We start from the raw sequence: 19,662 nt of genomic DNA, 5'->3' as shown, positions 1-19,662 counted from the left end.
TCCAGCAGATAAGATCATCCATAACTTCATGTTCTGCTCAGGGTCTTGTGGCTGGTTGTGTGGCTGGCTGTTTGTTTTTCCATAATGGCTGGGGAAACAGGCAGTAAGGAATGCTTTTTTACCCAGCCAAAAAAAGCTTTGTGAATAGGGAAATCACGTGTTATGTGCCTGGTGGTGTTTATTAATGGCAAGCTAATGAAATGGAGCACTGCAGAGAATACTGGTGTACAGCTTTAAAGGGCAGGCACAAAAAGCATGAGCCAAGAGCACTGACTAGTAGAGGCTGCAGCTTTATTAAAAAGCCTTTTCTCGCAGGGAGCCAGCCTAACCTGCCTTCCAGTTCAGTCTGGATTTGAGTGGATGATGAACAGCATAAGGATGTGATGGTGGTGCTGCAGAGAGAGGCATTGCTGAGATTTGCCTCCGAGTCCCAGCTGGAGGCAGGGCTGAAGCTGTCCCTCTCCTTTGTACCAGTGGGCAGGACCAGTGAGATGAGGGAAGCTGCGTGGAGCTGTACCCCCTCATGTTGTATTCCCATGGTCTGGGCTGGCATCCAAGGCTGCCCACTGGCTTCCAGGGACCTCAGGCTGAACCCTTTCTAACCCACCAAACGCTCTGGAAGCTGCCAAACTCTCAACAGAGTTTAGACCCCTAAAACCAAAACGGAGTTTGCAAAACCAACACAGACCGTTTTTGGAGCCAGACAGGGAAAACCTGTTTGAGATATCCAAACTAGCAATCAGCTGAGCCCACATCACCACAAGAAGCCCAGTTTACTAGATGAGGATGGAAAGGCAGGAATAGAGAGACAGGAGAAAAAACATGCAACCATTTGTTTTTCATCCAGTTGACTTTATGAGCTGACAGAATGGCTGAAGGTATACCTCTGAATATCCCAGCCATGGTGTTGTGATCCTCTCAATTAGAAAAGATGTGGTTCTGTTAAACAAAACTAACGGCAACACTCATCGTCTAGGGAAATGAACAGTTAATTCTTGGTTAATAACATCCTGGGGAAATGCTAAGAAATAGTGTGCTGAGAATTCAGCCATCCCTTTTGGCTTTGTTGCTACTCTTCGTCACATAGTTCCTAATTCTGGAGTAGTCATCATCGTTGGGAAAGGTTTGCATATACCATCCATTTTCAGAAAATTACGATGATTTAATGTTCAACGTTTTGATTCAAATACAGTTTAAACAGAGCTTTGGCAGCTTAGATAAAACCTGAGATTATGGAGAAACATCTCTACCACTTGTAAGTTACTGTAAGGGAGCGTGAGTTGTTGAGGTAGATCTCTTTGTTCACCACCACCAGAACAAAATATAACACTTGTTTACAATTTTTATCTTAAGTACGGGATGTATAAACCTGTTTTGATAAGGATCCTGCTGTCTTTTGTAGTGTCGACTGACATCAGTCACAGCCTGAATTTACCAAAGAAGGGACATTCTTAGTCTTGCAGTTTTGGCAGAGAAAGGAGGTCATTGAAGGGCATACCAGTTTTCATCCTGTTTGTAGAAATTAATGAAGGGATTGTAAAGGTTTTGTGTTTAGTTTCACTGCTGAAGACTGAAATAATAATATCAACTGTATTACTGGAGTACATAGAGACTGCATGGCCCTTCTAGCAGCTCTGGACAAGAAGAGGGTACCTACCGAAAAGTAGAAGCAATATAAGGAATATACAGTACAAAAGTAAATGCAGAAGAGCTATTAAAAGCAAAAATGATTTGTATGATAGACTGCAGTTCCATGATATGTTTTTCTTTTTTTTTTTTCATTCCCAAAAGATTAGGTGTGATTACTATAGTAAACCAAAGGCCTGTTCTTAGCACAGTCTAGTAGAATCCCTAAGTCATGACCTGTGCTTTGTTTCAAAAACGATTGACTGTATCCATGGAACAAGTACTTTGTGTGGTGTCAGATACATAAGGGTTTGGGGTTCTTCGTTACTCTTCCTGTAAGGGACCTGATGCTGCTTGCTGCAAAGGCGGGTGGGGCAGACTGCACTCAATTTGGTGATGGATGGCTTTCAAGGTCCATGTGGATCCCTTGTGTCCAGTCTCAGAAGTATCCCAGAAGTCAGAAGACTCCTGGGTGTAGTCTGACGTGCATATGCTGGGTACATAAGTCCCCAGTGCCCTCAGAGCACTTCAGTGTGCTCTGAAAAGCAATGGAGGACAGCAACAGCAGGGTAATCCATCCTTCAGCTCACAGAGTATCAAGTTGTGCTGCTGAGGCAGGTGCCATTGGGTCAACCTAAAATCTGCCTCTAGCAGACAGGGGAAGCCTGGAAGTACATTAACATACAGGATTTCCTCCATGGCACATTTATGGAATTGTGGATGGAGCTGGTGATTTGTACTGCTTCTAGATGACCCTTGCCCAGCCATGTGCACAAGGGGATCTCTCATCTCCCTTGTACATGAGTTGATCCCATTTATCCCCCTTCTCTCAAACATTTAAGGTAGAAGATGTTGCCTTTGGCCTTACGAAGATTTGGTTATAGCCTGTGCAGGCTGTCCCTCTCCGCCTTGCCGTCACTCTACCATCAGTCTGTTTAGTTCAGCAGAACCAGTTGGTTTGTCCATTGTATGCATAAGACTTACCAAGACTTGACAAATGAACTACTTGTGCCATATATGTTTATGGTTTTGTCTTAATCACGGCAGACATGGTATGCCTAATGCAGAATCTCATTACTGACAATAGCCTGGATAAGGTGTTTCAGAGGAAGTTACCAGGAATCATCACTGGGCACTTTACAGGCGGTTTTGCCTTCTTGAGGGGGAAATTTTGTAACCTTGTCATTCATAGCTGGTTATGCGCTTTGAAAAGTGACCCGTTCTTCACTCCGTGCTCTATTTAGCAGAAGAACTTCCCATTGTTTTTATGAAGGGATTTTTTGCTTTTGTTCTTTGTATTACAGCAGAACAGCAGGGTCCAGGGGCCGAATGAATTGGGGTCCCTTTGTTTTAAGTTGATTTGTGTATGAATAGAGGAAGAGACTCACTGTTCCAGAGATGTTCTTGCTTTCAAATGGAGGGAAATGTCAGATCCAAGAACCAGTCTAAATCAGCTGAATAGATTGGATCTATTCTGTCAGCATGCCAGGGATAATATCCACTTAGGCTGTTATTATTACAATTTTTAATATTAGTGTTTCTATTTTCCTTTTGCAATAGAACTCCATTCTGTGATGAAATTTGGCTCTCACTCAACACCAGGAGGGTTCTCCATGAAAATATTTAACATAGTTGATTATAAAAATCCCAAAGTGTATTCATAGCTTGCTTGATTGTTAGCTTATTCAGAATAGATGAACTAAAGTATTTGTGGCTTCAATATTTCTGACTTAATATTTTTAGATACTTAGTAAATACTATAACCGAGAGAATGCATTTAGAGCTGCTTAGGTACCATAAAAAGATTGCTTGTTAGATCTGGATATGGAATAATTGCTTTGGGTCAAGTGAGGTTTGAAGTAGCTTGGCAAATGCTTTTTATCGAGGTTGTTTTTCCATACTACAGCACATAACGGGGTGTGTGTGCCTGTAGAGAATCTCTGCTGCAGTGCAGTGCCATGGAGGTACTTAGCTGAAGAGCTGAGAGCTGTGCTTTGTCTTACTACCAGGTTATCGATGGACATTCCCTTCCTTGCTCTGCCTATTGAAAATTACTTGAAAAAACATTTTTAAAGAGTAGTTATTAATGATGTACTGTCAAAAAGGAAAGATATATCAAATGAGCTTCTTCAGGGATCTATCTTTGGCCTAACATTATTCAAAAATTCTATTAACCTCTTTTATGATGGAAATAAGGAATAAAACTATAAAAATAGCAGATGGCACCGGTCCAGAATAAATTTAGACCAACTAACTTTGAAAGAGTTGGTCTAAAGCATAAAATGATTTTGCGAAGTCAGGAAAATTTTTCTTAATTAGTATGGAAAAATAAAATTAAAATTATAACAATGGGGAAGGCTATCTAATGTGCTAATTCAGAATAACTAATTGCTGTAGCCATTGCTGCCTGTATCAGGACAACCATACAAACGTGGGGCTCTGTACTGACCTGTGATTTCATTATCAGTGACCACGCAGGATGCAAAAAGTCAAACACTGAACTGAAGGACTGTGTTTAGCATAAGGTACTGCCTTCTGAAAAGGGGCGTGGACAAAACTACAAAGATCACTGCAAAGAGCAAACGAGCGCTAAGGCTTGTTCTTTTAAAGGTGACTTATGACAGAAAGAAGAAGCAAGGTCTGCCTAGTCTGGAAGAAGGTAGACCAGTAGGGGGATATTCTGCATGCTTGAAGACTGTATGTAAAGTTGTTTGAAAAACCGTGGTGATCAGTTTTTCTTCATGTCCATTAGAGATGATACAAGAGAGTAACACTGTAGCTTAAGGTTAAATGTTGGGAAGAAACGTCCTGTCAGTATAAATAGTGGTTACTTCTGGAGATCTTAAAATTTTTGTCGCTGAAGACTTTGAGTAGTGCAAAGAAACAGGGTGGTTTTGTACAGTTAATCCTACCACCATCTAAGAAATGGGAGTAGAACTACTTTTAATGGTCTGTTCAAACTGAACATGTCAGAGCTTTCTAGCATGATTTGTCATTTAAGAAACTGGAACAAATCCTGTTACTTTCAGGACCAAACAGTGTGACGTGTGTGTTAGCAATTGGGTGTGCAAGTTCTCTCTAGCCACATATGTAACTATGTCCCCTTGTCCTTCCTCAACAGTCTCCAAACATCCATAACTACCCAGATATGGAAGCTGTACCCTTGTTACTAAACAACATGAAGGCAGACCCCGCGGAGGATTCATTATCTACAGACCATTTCCAAACACAGACTGAACCAGTGGACTTGTCAATAAACAAAGCCAGGTCGTCCCCTATAGCAGCTTCATCTTCACCAGTTTCCATGACAGCATCAGCCTCCTCCCCTTCTTCTACTTCTACTTCTTCTTCTTCTAGTCGGCCAGCTTCATCACCCACAGTAATAACATCGGTATCCTCAGCGGCATCCGTACCGTCAGTATTAACTCCAGGTCCTCTTGTGGCCTCTGCATCTGGTGTTGGAGGCCAGCAGTTTTTGCACATTATCCATCCAGTACCACCTTCAAGCCCCATGAACTTGCAGTCCAACAAAATGAGTCACGTGCACCGTATCCCCGTGGTGGTACAGTCGGTACCTGTTGTCTACACAGCTGTGAGATCACCTGGGAATATGAACAACACTATAGTAGTACCACTGTTGGAGGATGGGAGAAGCCACGTCAAAGGTAAGGTGGAACCAGTTTTGTGCATCTGTTGCATCTCTAAAACCACTGTTGTATGAGGAAAAATGTAATGAAGTTATAAAACTGTCAGCTTACAAACTTACAGGGTTGTTTGCTGAAAAGACACGTAACTTAGAGTATCAAGAGGAACCTTTAAAAGTCTTATCCCAGATGCTTTTTAAAATGAATAAATATTTTTAAAGTGATTGAGGTCAGCAGTGGTGTTAGATGCTCAGACAACTCATGGCAAGTTTTCTCCTGAGAGGAATAAATCCTTCCCAGAAGCTGAAGAAAGAGGACAACAGAATAATGACAATACACAAAACATCATAGATGAACATGGAAAACTCACCAGGTGATACAGATTTGGCAAGGGAAAGATTGCCAGAGAGTGTTTCCATACAAAGAGAAAGCAGTCGTTGGGCTGTAGGAACATGAGAAGGAAAGGCTTTTGGACCAAAGAGTGGTAGCAGATGCAGAGAGGTGGATTTTATTAAGCTCAAGGAGTGGCAGTGCAATACTTTGAATTAGGTTTCTTCTTACAGATTAAACAGCAGAAGGGAAGGCAGCCACACGGAGTGTATATGTTGGGAATGAGTTTTGCAGACACAGGACCTAAGAGGCACATGGAGGTGTGAAGGGAGGAAGAAAGAACATGCCAGAAGGACAGATAGTCTTGGAGAGGTGTCCAAAGAACACAGAAAGGGGAGCTGGAGAGCAAGAAAAAATGAGAATATAACAGTTACTGAGGGAGCAAAAACTTGTTAGAGACGGTGACATGGTGGGTGGAGGAAGAAAAGAGAAAACAGATGTGCCCAGATACTTGGAAAAGCATAGCTTTATAAAGAAGGCATTAGTGACAGAGATGGGAATGTGAGAAAAGGAATGAGAGAGACTCATTTCAAGGTTCATCGTGTGTGAATGAGTAAAATATGGCTAATTCTTCCCTGAAATGAGGTATTGCTTGAGGCGTAAAGGGAGGGTACTGACAGATAACCTTACTTTCGGGCTTATGAGACTACAGGGCATTTAGTAATACATCTTATAACATCTCTTATGTACCTAATTGCATAATGAATGGGTCTCTACAACTAAAAGGCCTTTTTTCTTCAACTCTCATGTCTGTTTTTGATGTACCGGCAACCGTGTATTATTGTACAGGACTACAGTGATGGGTCATTCTGATGTTTAGTAGCATCCTGTTGTTCATAAAGCTTTGGTTCTCCTCCCGTTCCCTCAGTACCCGAGTGTGGACTGTGCCCTTTCAACAGGCTTGGACATAGGAAGTGAGCTCACAGCTGATCTGGGTTTTGGTTTAAGCCTCAAAATGATGGTTTAAGAACTTTTATTGCACTTCATACAGTGACGTAATTTTAGGACTTTGTGCCGTTATGTCAAGAAATGATGAATGAAAGGAGAACTTTTCACCATGTTGTCTGGGGAAAAAAAAGGAAGTTTTAGTCTGTATCTTGGTTTTTGAGCTTTGAGCTGCATCTGACCTTGAGCTCATCCAAAAATTCTCCCGTTTGTTTTCTTTTCAAAGGTGCTAGTTGGCTCTGGTAGTAGTCTTCTCTGTAGAAAGCACCTCCTGATCTTGTAAAACTGGAACCTTAGTACCCCAGTTTTATCAACAAAATTCCAGAATTTAATGTGCCGTAGGGATTTCAGTGCACGAGCTCCAGGACTCCTGAGCTGCCCTGACAATATCACCTTTGTGCTATTATTGGCAGTGATCATTAACCAGCCCTGCAGCACTTATTAATGTGCAGCTAAAGAAAAAGAAGGGATTAAACATTCTTTAATTTTTTTTTTCTCATCAGTTGTACCCATTTTGCTATCACTAATTCTTTTGATATAAATGTTCAGGTTTATTTGAATAAATACAATAGATGAATAATGGGCAACACTCCACTCTAGGTAGTCATCTTCTGTCAGCTTTCACTGGCATGTGTTTTTCTTTCTTTCATGTAGAACAATATAAATAATAAAATGCAATGTTGTTGCATAAATTAACTGATTAAGTAAATTTCATACGTGCGTAGACTAACTTCCCTTCAGTGGACAGCTTTTGTGCTGAAAACAAGAAATAAATGTACACAGATGCCAACAGGACATTGCTGTCAGATTGAATTGGTTGCTAATTGTCTACCAGCTGTAGGAGAAACGCGGTTTCAGAATCATCTAAGAGACAGTGCTTTCAACTTTTACATGAACATTGATCATTTTCTGAAACAAAAAAATACGCATGCTGAAACAAAGTTGATCCACAGGTAGCATGGGCAGCATTTGTCCCATAATCTCTTGTGTTGTTGCTGCTTTGGGGCTAAATCGGAGACCATGTTGATGATCCACAGGAGTGGTTGGGAAGCACTTAAAGTTATATTTTACATTAGCCTGTATCACAGTCATTTTCACTTGCATGAGACTTACGCACTTTCCTGAACAGTGATACTTTCAGTGGTAAAATTAATGAAAATTACATTAGACTTAAGTTCAGACCTCTCCTGTTTTTCTAGACACTGGTACTTAGGGGAAAAATGCAAGAAACAGGATGTAGAGAAAGGTTTTTTCCTTGTTATTCCCAGTTTTATTTTCCTCATGCTGAATTTTTCTCTTCCTTCCAGGTTTGACTAAAACCATTTCATTTTTAATTTTAATGCAAAACCTTCCCAGGCCACCACCATCCCTCTAATCCTGCCTCTAGGCGTTTTGCTCAGGTGGCTTTCTGCTTCCCCTGATGCTTTCCAGTCCACCTTCCTCTCTCGGACAAAACTGTCCTCCTGGCAGCTGCTTTTCTACGCAGTTCAAGCAAATCTTTCTTCATGTTCCATTTGAATTCTCTCTTCCCTCCAGCACAAGAAATCACTACCTCCTCTTCTGTTTCCCCCTCTTTTTCTATTTGTCCATTTTTTCTAGTCCTTCATGCTGACTGTTCTTTGAGTGCCAGTTTCAGCAGCTCTGCTTCGTCTCTCCCTCCTTATCTGTTAATACTTCTAACCCATACTGTCATCTCCTCCGCTGCCACTGTACATCCTTCTCTATGGCATCATTCATCCTGGAGTTCTCCGTCGCATCTTCTTTCAGGAGAGTCTCAGATCTCCTTTTCTGCCTCCCAATGTGCTGCTTGTTTCTGCTCTCTGTCCTGCCTCCTCTCTCCTATTTTTTACTTGCAAGGTTTCCTGTTAAATCAAACCCTTTCTGCAGCATTGAAAACCAGATGGGTTTGCAGAGAATTAGCTCATGTATATATGAGCTGCTGGCAGCATCCCATCAGGTCCTGTGCCATGTGCTACACCCCAAGGGGGGCAATGGGAGCCAGGGGTATCATGCTACAAAAGCACCCTTCTGTCAGATTGATGCTCTTTGCAGGATGAAAACCTCTCAGTTCACCTAGTGTAAGTCAAAATCAAGATCAAAGCATTTTTAGGAATTTATTAACAACACATAATTGGAAGGTAATCCGTGGACGATATGTTCAGTATCTGTAATGCAACGGGGAGGAGGCATCCCAGGGACACCCCCAAAGTGGGGGTCTCTGTGTTCTGCCCCCACACCGCCAGGCCAGCTGTGCAAGTTGCCAGCTACAACCTAATCTTCGCGTTATTTCATAGGTGCAAAGCATAGTAATGTGTTAGGGCTGCCAGGCACAGAGGGGAAGGGAGCCAGCCACAAGTCCCCATGGGCACCACGGGTCCAGGCTGCACCCTCTGCCACCCCCTGCAACGTGGCAAAGAGACGAAGTTGACTTCCTTCAGTGGTCACCACTGTTGTCTTGTCATCCCAAGCCTTAAAAAGCACTTGGAGATCTTTTTCTGCATGGAGTAGGTGGAGACCACTAGACATTATTATACATTAAAATATTCCAGAGCATTAAAATCCCATGAAAAACTCTTTCCTTGCCTTTTTTTCTCCCTGTTCAGCAACGGTGAGGATTGCTGTAAGGTGTAATTAGAGGCACAGCAGGTAGCAGCACCTATAGATAAGGTTGCCTGATGGTTCCTTTAAAACCCTGTCTTCAGTTGCTCAAAGTCTGTCTGTATGTTAACCATTTAGGCTAACATTTTCCATGCCGCATGTCTGCCTCAGGCTATTTCTTTTTTCTTTTTTTTTTTTTTTTTTGAGGAAAGTTTTTTCAAGAAAAAACTATTCTACTCTTCCTGAGACTGAGTGTAAAGGAAAAAAAAGTAGCATTTTCCATGTTGAAAAATTTATTCCAGCTTTTTGGTGAAAAACTCTAGAACCTCTGTGGTTTTGTGCCATGAACCTCAAGTTTGGTTTGGACCATTGTCCTTTTTTTTTGTCTTTATAAGCACTTCTGGAAACCAAGCCAGGTTTGGAGATCTGAAAAAAATGTAAGTCCCCTTAAAGGGTAAAGCAAAAAAATTGTGGCTGGGAAAAGGCAGGGAGGAGGTTGGAAGGGGCTGGGCAATGGGGAGAGGGGCAGGGTGCAAGGGAGCAGGGGAGAAAAGGAGAGGTGGTAAGATGGCTACCGATGTGTGAACATGTTTAGGAGGAAAAGTGGGAAAGGGAGGAAGGGGAGATGAAGCAAAAGGAGGGTAGAAAAGAGATCTGGGCAGGTTGAAGGGGAACAGAGAAAGGCTGAGGCGGACAGGAGTGAAAGGGCCTGCCATGGCAGCAACACATTCCCCTACAAACTCTGGTTCCATTAGCCTGAGTCTTTCCACTGCTTTGCTTTCAGAAGATACCCATGAATACTACTGGCAAATCATGTCCCTCTACCAGCAGGTTTTGCCAAAGATCATATCCTTAAAAATTGTTTTCTGTAGTTCAAAAGAGTTATTCCTTTCAATGAAGGGCCTTTTAGAAGATCCCTCCTGATGATGGTGCACCAAGGACTTGTGCAACTTTGATATTTCTAGGTTTTTGAGTTCAAGATTTTGGGGTCTCACTCTTACAGGTTTTAAAGTTTTCAGAAGACACAACCACTTGCAAAATCCAGTGGTCAGAACATTATAAATTTAAATTTGCCAACTCAACTTGATCCATTTACCGTGTACGTAAACATCTATAATGACATTGGTGTGGACTATTTTTATGTTACTGTGTCTGTGTATAACCTAGCAGAAATAAACAGATTGTGTCTTTTAACAGTTTACACCTGCCGTATTCCTCACTGTGGATACATTAATAAGTAGTAAATGCAGTACCTTTTGGTACAGATTTTTCTGTGACTTCAAACAGATAATACCACTAGTTTACATTATCCACCGCCCTTGGTTTTTTTTTGAAGTACAGCCTGTTATTTCTGCCTACTGTAAAGTTTATTCCACAAAAGTAAACGCAATTTGTAGTACAAAGTTAGAAATTTAGAGAACCATTCCATGTGTTTAAAGGTCAGATTATATGGTCTGTTTGTATAAATTATGCTATGGAAGAGACTCTTAATTAAAACCAGTAGTGTTGCCTTTTTTATTTCATGTGGAGCAATTATCCTTTCTACATTTTAAGAGATTATTTTGGATTTGAGTTGCATTGAGGCGGAGAGTTTCTACTTTAGCTGTAATTTTTTTTGTTGTTACGCACAAAAATCTTTGGCGGCTGTACGTAGTCCAACCTGTCCATCTCTACCCTCCTGCCCCCCAAAATGTGGAATCTCTCTCCCTCTGTTTTCTTGGTTCGTCTGGAAGAAATACTAGTGGTTCTTGGAAAGGAGAAGCAGGTTGGCAGTGGCTAGCCAGGAAGAGAAGCAGGCAGAGGAGAGGCTTGCGTTCAGGATGGGACCTGTGTTACTAGAGATGGTGCATATATTTAAGAACTAGAGTAAACAGTAATTCCTCCCAGAATGGAGAGTTAAAATACAGGTTACAAGATATACTGTGGTATTTGAAATTGAAAAGGAGGTTGCTTGAAGACAAAGTAGCTTGGGTTGACTATGGGGAGTCCCATAAGCAGTCTTCTACTTAAATCTCCAGAAAAGTTGTATTTCTGGTGACTCACTAGTGACATGCTTAGGTTTTTCCACCATAGAAACACATGCTCTTCTAAGATTTATCAACAGTGGATTTAACATCATGTATGTTTTTAACCAGGAGCAGGTTTGGGGAAGGGAATGAGGTAGATGTGTATTCCAACTACCTGTGAAGCACAGCGTAAGGAGGATGAGGAAGGCCATTTCAACATATCCTGAGTCCCAGCGCCTTTTGGAACCTGTTAATTCCTTGTCTTCCATGCCAGGAATGCCTCTGGTCCTTCAGCTCTGCACTCTCACCAGGGCTGAGCTTTGATCTAGTTGCTTTTATCCCACAAATTTGGATCCAGCGGAAACACATGCATAAAACTTCTCATTTATTTTATCCTTGCCTTGGGTTTTATTGTGCCTTGGACCAACCTGCTGGAAACTTTCTGGTGTCTAAAATACCTCTAGACTGTTGAGTGTGTAAGTTGCAGTCTGCTACCGTTTTGTAGTGGCTTTGCAATATTTTATTTAATATTAAATATATTCTGTCCTTATTGTTTTCCTTGTTTACTTTCGGTGATAGAGTATTTGTATATTGGATGCTCAGTGAGATATAAATCTCAGTAGTCTCAGTAGGTTTTTTTTGTGTAGATGAGGTCTCGTGGCATTCAAATAGCTTAGAAAAAGAAAAGTCCTTCGCTTAAAAAAAATGGTGTTGTATGCTTATGTATACAACCCAATGGCAGAGATGCTTAAGTATGTGCATATATTACATCCATGCAATCACTGTCACCTCTGTATTTCTCCACACAGCTATTCTTTTACAGGTTTATGGCAAATTATTTGACTGGTGAAATGATTTTAAATATTGCCTTTGATTGGATCATAGCAATTAATATTCTCTGGTAGATTAGTTACACTGCATTCTGTGCCAATTCCCATTCTCTGTGAACCATAGCTATGCTGGGTGCAGTTAACTGCTCTAGCCATATAGTCCCATAAAATCTCAATAAAATCTGAAAACTGTGGAGTATGGGTAATCTTGCTATAAATTGTAATAAAAATTACCCCTGTAGACTCTATATTCTGACCATTAAGTTCATGGATACTGCTGCTTTGTACATAAAGTTTTATGAAAGAAATCGACCAATTCTGCTGCCCCGACCAGACACCAAGCTGTTTTGATTGAAAATCTGATAGGTGCGCTCAGAGCATTTTCCAACACATAAAGCGCTTATAGTGAACTTTAAGTAGGAAGAAAAATGCTGTATATGTGCTTCATATAGTATGGACCAGCTTAGGAGGAGAAAATCATTAATACCATCATTCCTGTGCATTTGTTAGGTCCATAAAGCCAGGATTCGGTTTCCTAAAACACGTTAAGTAAATCTGAGTATAACACTTAATCTCTGAGGGCATAATTTCAAATATCTCCTGTACATCTGTGTCTGGCAGTGTTGCTTCCACCGGTAAAGACACACAGCGGTGTCTGTGACGTTCTCCTTTGACGTTCTGCTGCTGGGGAAATCCATGCTGGGTTCCTGTTCTCTAAAACAACTGCCAGGAAGAGGGATGATCAGTTGCTTCAGACATCAAGCTACCATGTGAGGCTGGGCTTGCACAGTTGTAAAACCTGTGTTCCAAGAGTAACTGAGACGGATGGAGATGAGTCGGTCCCTCTACTTGGTGTTTGATCCACCCAGATGCAGTTTTTTATCAGAGATTCTTGAAACAGTGGCAGTTTAAGAGAGCAAAAGAAGTCACTGTTGGCCATCAGTTTCCTTCTTGCAATATTTCAGGTACCTAAATGAGTCGTATGCCAAATGTAGAGACCAAAGTTAGGGTTTAGACACTACAATATTCATAACTGTTGGCAGATTATTGGTTTTAATGATGATTACTGTGTCCCCCTGTGAATTACTCCTCTTCCAAATTTGCCCACTAGGGCCCTGAGGCCAAAGATCATTTTTTTCAGCATTGCTGCTGGCGACCGAGACGCCTCTATGGCATTAAGTGGCAGGCGGGGAGAGAGTGGGAGCAAATGAGGCCACGTAGTGCTGTTACCATTGTCCCATCTTCAGGCACTTACTGAGATCCCCCAGGGACTTTTGCTCCTTTCCCAGAAAACCAAGGCATGACGGAGTCATATGGCAAAGGCTCCTCTCCTCCTCTTCCCAGCAAAGAGCGGGTCCACAGCAGTTCAAGGGGGCACGGAGCCACTTTCCTCTGCCAGGGCTGGTGCCCCAGCATCTGGCGAGAGAAGGGAGCGGGGCTCACACCACTGAACTCCCCCTGCAGTCCACAGAGGTGGGTGGGCTCAGCACCCCTGAAGGCACCCATCTGCCTCCACTGGCTGTATGGGAGGGTTGGGGTGGTTGTATTTGCAATGCAGGTGCCTGAAGACAGGAGGTAGGAAGCTCCTCCCTCACCTCCCAGTGTCACCCAGCTCCTTATGTCCAGGGCTCTGAGAGAGGATGGGGGCTGATGGAAACATACTGTTAGGTGCTGTTGGGTCATGGGGTCATTGCGAGTAGCAGATTATTATTATTAGGTTCAAACTACTTCTTCCACAGCGTTTCTGATGCTGGCAGATAAATAGCATATTGTGCTAAAGCATGAGTGCCATATAATTTTCTTAAACATATTTTCCAATACCATCCTTCTAGGAGTTTGGCAGCAAATGTCTCTTTGTTACTTCAGTCCTCCATGCTCTGCAGACACACAGACACACACATGTGTAACAGCAGTACTAATGATATTCTTGTAAATGTTAAATTTTGGGGTGTGGGGTTGTATTTGGTTTTCCATTCCTAATGGAGATTAGTGCAAAGTGACCATTACTTACAGCTAGAGATAATCTTCTTTTACCTGCTGTATGCCAATATACACTAGAAGCAACTGGAGAGGAGTTTCTAAGACAGACATTTGGCAACAGCAAACATGACTCTTTCAGGCTTATTTGAGGTACCTCAGGTTTCTGCATAATTTAAACTTCCATTGCAATAAAAACCCATGGCTATGTTTGCTAGAGCAAACATGTCACCTGGGTGTGGATCAGAGTTAGTGAGGCCAGGGGGGCCTCCCCACCATCCAGGCTGATGCCTCACCTGGCATGGGCCTTGGTGTTACTCTCCCTGCTGCAGACCTGTGTAACCCTGCCGGTGGCTGGCAAGTCTAGTGGGTGGCTGTCAGGGCCACTTGGAAATCTCGTAGTGAGCCATCATTTTGATTAGCAGGCTGAATATTAGGCATCCTTCAGAGAAAGCAGGGTGGGTAGTTTAATAAGTGAAACAAAAGCAAAGTGACTCTGAATTTGGACATCCTTTCAAAAAGCAGAAATAGATTTTTAATTATTTTAAGAGAACAGCTAAGCATAGTTCAGTATTTATTAAGTTGTGGTGTTTCAGCAGGCCTACATGTATGTATGTTGACAAGTTATTAGCACAGAACGTAACTTAATGCAGAAGACTGAGGTTTTAAGATAAAATGAGCCAGAGGCTTCAATATTTCAGGATGCTGAAATCTTCTCTCTCTATTTTCACACCAGCAAGCATCATCTCATAATGATTCATTTCGGCATTACTTAATACTACATGGCTTAGCTATAAAGAGAGCAAAACTCCTGATGGTTACTTAGTTTTCTCCTGCTCTTAAATATTTCATTCATCTTTAACCCAAGGGGCTCATATTTGCCTTTAAATCAAAGATAGTGTGTAGATGTGGAATTACTTCTAGTGGGTCTTCGTGAGCCTGCTGATTGGATGAGTTTTCATCCCTTTCACTCGCAGGAAATTTGACTGGATAAAAAAAATCAGGTTGTGGTAAGTGGTGATAGCAGTATGTTAGCGTAAGGGCCCTTTCACCCCTGAGAGGGCCCAGATTCAGGCCACCTACAGGCATCCAACTGCAGGATTTCCGATGGTGCTTGGCCTTGCCCGAGCAGGTCACAGCACTTGAGCTGCGTATCCCTAAATAATCGCTGGAAAGAAGCAAAACGATTAGGACATATTCAGGTGGAGCCCGAATATGACAGACAGGAGGGACAGCATTTACCCAGTAGCCTGGTGACACCAGCATGTGTGTGAGAAGTGAGAGGAGGCGTGCTGGGCTCTCGTCAGCCTGGAGAGATTTAAATCAGCAATTGCCCCTTCGCAAGAGATGCCCCAATGCAGACAGGAGCACAAATTTAGAGAGTGGAGGAGAAAAATACCCTGATGGCATGGCCCTGCGCTCAGGTTATTCCCCTGGGAAGATGGAGGCTGCATCCTGTCCCGAGGGGTTCATCTGCTCTTAGCAGCCGGCAGGCTGGATCCTTCCCAGAGATTTTGCTCCCATGACAAGGCTAATGCTGTACCATGTCAAAAATGATGCAGCTGTGTACCAGAAAGCACAAATTCAATCAGTGCTCATTAGAAAGTTGCTGTGCAAGTTTAAATCTGTTACAGCATTGTAGAAGGGGAAATCTTCTCCTGAGAAACAGGATCAGGTATTGTCTGGCCCCCACAGCCAGCATAAATTTTAAAGACAAGAAACTGTTTAGTTTGATAGAAATAGAAGCAAGCTTATATCTGGTCCAGATCAGATTTTTTCCTAGTGGCAACTGACAGTTGGCAGATACAATATTAATGATGGTGGACCAAGTTCTGGAGTATTTACAGGCTGGTATGTGCCTTATGTGAGACCGACCCATTTGCACATCTTACCTTAAAACAAGTTCAGAGAGTGAGTTTGCTCCTGTTGCCCAAAGGGAAACTCCTTTTTGGTACAGTTTGGCAAAGGGGCCATTGAGAAGTGATTGCATATATGTACATGCATCAAGAGCAATGTTCCGTACTTTCTTTATCAAAAAGGGTCATTGTTTCTTGAGGCTAACAAGGATGGAAAGCGATGTGGCCACTTGCAGCCTTCAGCACTTGCAGACTTTCTTAAATAACTCCCCTGGCTCGCTAGTCTTTTCAGCATGGAGTGTGAACAGCTTGCTTCTGTAGCTCCTGTGCACTCTTTCAATGACACCTTTGTCCCACAAAAGCAGTCTCTGACTCGTTTCTTTTTGCTTCCCTCCCCTTAGCCTCATTCACACTTCACAAAACCACTGGATAGCTCTATTGGGCAAATCTTGCCTTTCAAGAGTGGTAGCAAGGGCAAGAAAAACAGCTCGTTTTTAGGGCCTGAGCTTTATTAATGAAATGTGTCTGCCTGTGATAGGGAGGACTCGATTCAGTGACCCAACTGGGTCTTAAGTTCAAGGAAAAGATTGGTCGTCAGAGCAAGGTACAGCAAAAAGGGAGGTTAAAATGCACTGGCATGTTTTGTGGGCTCTCTTCCACCTTGCTTGCCGATTGCATTACATTACTCACTTGTCCTCCACCTTTTTCATTTCATTTGCTAAATCATCTCTTGCCTGCATCTCTTCAGTCTTTCCAGTTTGATGTTCATTAGGCCAATAATTACTCTTAAGTCAGTGTTTATAAACTGCTGCTGGTATTTATAAACCTTGGTGCCAGCAGTTCGACAGTTGTTCTTAGATGTCCAAGAGAAAGTCAAAGCTGTTGACATAAGTAGGAGTCATGAACTCTGAGTGTATAAAAATCCTGTACTGCGGTTTGCACACTGTAGCGAGTGGTGTGGAGGAGATATCTGTTAGGCTTTCGGCCAGTTGGTTATTCATATGGCTCATTTGGGGGAGGAGAATAGCTTTAAAGGCTGTTTTTCCCCGCAGCAGCTGCAGCCGTGCTGATGAGAAAACAGGGCAGTTTACACCAGCTGGCAACAGCGAAGTTCAGCCTCCTGGTTAGTCACCACAGCTCCCCAGCACCTCAGCCACCCAAGTCTGCACACTGAGAAGAGGTCACAAATAGAGGAGGGGACAAAAAAGGGTGTATATGTGGGTCGATATTAAAAATTAAGGTAATAATCCCTAGATCATTCTCTAAATTAATTATCAACTTTTGTTAGGTTCACTGCAAAAATATAACAAAAAGTGTCTTTGAAGTGCCCGCCTTTGAATTTGCCCACTGATACGTTTCCGTTCCTTGCGTTTTGTTCTTACCATGCTCCAGTGTGGCAGCACCTTGTGATGTGCTCCAACATTGGCATCTGGTGGGGCAAACCATGCCCAGTGGGCCAAATCATCCATAGGTGCAAAAGCACAACCCCATTGGCAGCATTGTGGCTATGTTAGCATATGGAGTAGGAATTACCTCACCGAGCAGAAACAAAAAGAAGGTAGCCTTTTAATGTAATTGAGAGTTTTCATCCTAACAGATTCCTCTGGTAATCTAAACCCAACACCAAATATCATAGGAGTCTCAATAATATCTTAAGAGCTGGCATTCTGCAATAATAATGAGACAGCTTGTCTTACAAGGAACAAAAATACTTAAGATTTTTCATATACTTTTATACTGTCTCTTTTTATGTAAATGTATTCACACTTAAGTGATCAAAATTCATGTATAATAACTGTATTACAGACTAAATTATGTAACAACTTTTGTGATTTCAAGTTAGGTTTAAACATTAAGAACGTTTCTGAGCCAGCTACTTAAAACTTTTGCTGTAGTGTAGGTCAGATTAAGCCACTGTTAATACGAAGTATTGCATACATAGTTTTTTGTTGCGTTTTTAATTCTATTTACAAACATTAGCTTTCACAAAGCATCAGGTATAGCAGCATTTAAATATTGGGCAGAGACAAACATGTAACTTCTTGTAACGAGATTCACTTTAAGAAAAACTGAAGAATTAATAAAATAAGTAATAATAATCTCATACTTAAAGTTGCTTTTAAGAAGGAACATTAGGGAACAAGACACCCCCAGAAATAGCACTTCTTTCCAAATAGTTTTTTGGGGCTGAATCAGCTGACTAGATGATTCAGTTGCTCTTAAATCAAATACTAGATTATCCCTAATGCTGAGGTATGCATTGAATACCACCATGTGTAAGTCATGATTTTTAAGGAGCACAGTCAGAATGGTGCTCTTTCTGCTTAAAACAATTACGTGTTTTGAACAACTTCTAAGCTGCTGTATGTTTGTCTCATACAGGTCATTGTTCATTGTCAACAGTCTTTGCTTTGATAAACAAAAGATGTTTTCTTTACCACACATGAAGAAATAATAAGCAGCCCAAATGTAGCCAGTGAGGTACCTAAACTGTGCTAGTAGAAAGCTAATAGAAGTCATACTGTGCATCTGTAAATGCACTGTGCTTCCAGATGGGTTTGTTGCATCAGCTTACTGAACATATTTCAATAGTATTTTCTTTATGAAGCTCTTTAACATAAAAAAAATGCAGCTGAAGGGTAGTTATAATCACTCACTGTTCTTTTACTCAGAGGTGGTTCATAGCTAAGACATAAATTAAAATTTAAGACCAACTTTCCCTCAAGTCGTCACTCATTTGGGGAGAGCTTTCTTTTTGAGAGCCCAGCTATCCATCAATGCTACTTTTATGGCTGCACAGCTCCTGGAGTATCTACAGCCCTCCCATTTTTCAGTGTAACTCAGTCCCTTTTCTAGGGTCAGTGAACATGGTAACATAAGAAACATGACAAAATGGGAAATTGAACTGTGACTTTTGGAGCTGCTGTCTAGCCGTAGGCCCGCTGAACTGTTCATGATCTCTAAAGGGAGCCCGTGATACCTGTTGTCCACAGCTGTGGTTAGGCAGAGCTGAGTAGGAATGACAGCTATTTTTCTTGTAAAGCATGTCGCAAGACCCAGAAAGTGTCCTATCTCTGACACTGCAATACAGGAGAGCACAAGCTAACAAACTCAACAGTTAGCTTTTTAAATAAATAATCTTGGATTCCCCTATTTCACCTGGCCAAACAAAACAAACACATACTTAAAACAAATCTCTTTGCCTGTCTTCCCCTTCCCTCTCCTCCCTTGCAGGGTCAGGCATTTCTCCAGTTTTGCTCTCTACTCCAGCTGCTTTCAGCATATCTCAGCACTTACTACTCCTATGTGGTATTTCATGGGTGAGGAGGAATGTCTCTTTCTTTACATCACCTCCAAAGCTTGCCTCTGGGTCTGTCCCCTGACGCAAGAAACACCCGGTTCCTCTCAGGACTATCCCAGGTCACACTTGTGCCCCATAGTATCCCTCACACCCATCTCTTGCTTTCCTTCCCCTGCCCATATGCAGGTTGCGGTTACTTGCCTTTGGGGGGCAGCAGCCTGGATAAGAGGGAAGGCAGGTAGCCTACCTTTGTGCTCTCCTTTCCTTTCCCGTCTCTTTTTGGCACAAAACATAACTCCGGTGAGCTGATCCTGGCTGGCTGCCGGACGCCAACCCAGCTGCTCTCACACTCTGTTCTCCTCAGTGGGGCAGGGGGAGAAGATCAGGTGGAAGAGCTCATGGGTTGAGATGAAGACAGGAAGGTCTGATTACTGTCACGGGCAAGACAGACTTGACTTGGGAAAAATTAATTTAATTTATTGCCAATTA

General features: G+C 42.1%; 1 protein-coding gene across 1 annotated transcript in view; it reads left to right on the top strand.

The window, feature by feature from the left end:
• Positions 1 to 19,662, top strand: part of KLF12 (KLF transcription factor 12) — a 134,716-nt gene that overhangs the window by 56,907 nt on the left and 58,147 nt on the right. The window contains exon 2 of the mRNA XM_059818127.1: positions 4,748 to 5,291. Coding sequence (XP_059674110.1) covers positions 4,748 to 5,291 — 544 coding nt within the window. The remainder of the gene's footprint in view (positions 1 to 4,747; positions 5,292 to 19,662) is intronic.

Source organism: Gavia stellata, chromosome 1 (genome assembly GCF_030936135.1).
Source record: "Gavia stellata isolate bGavSte3 chromosome 1, bGavSte3.hap2, whole genome shotgun sequence".
NCBI lineage: Eukaryota > Metazoa > Chordata > Aves > Gaviiformes > Gaviidae > Gavia > Gavia stellata.
Note: the sequence above shows the minus strand (reverse complement) of the source record. Positions and strands in the feature narration are given on the sequence as shown.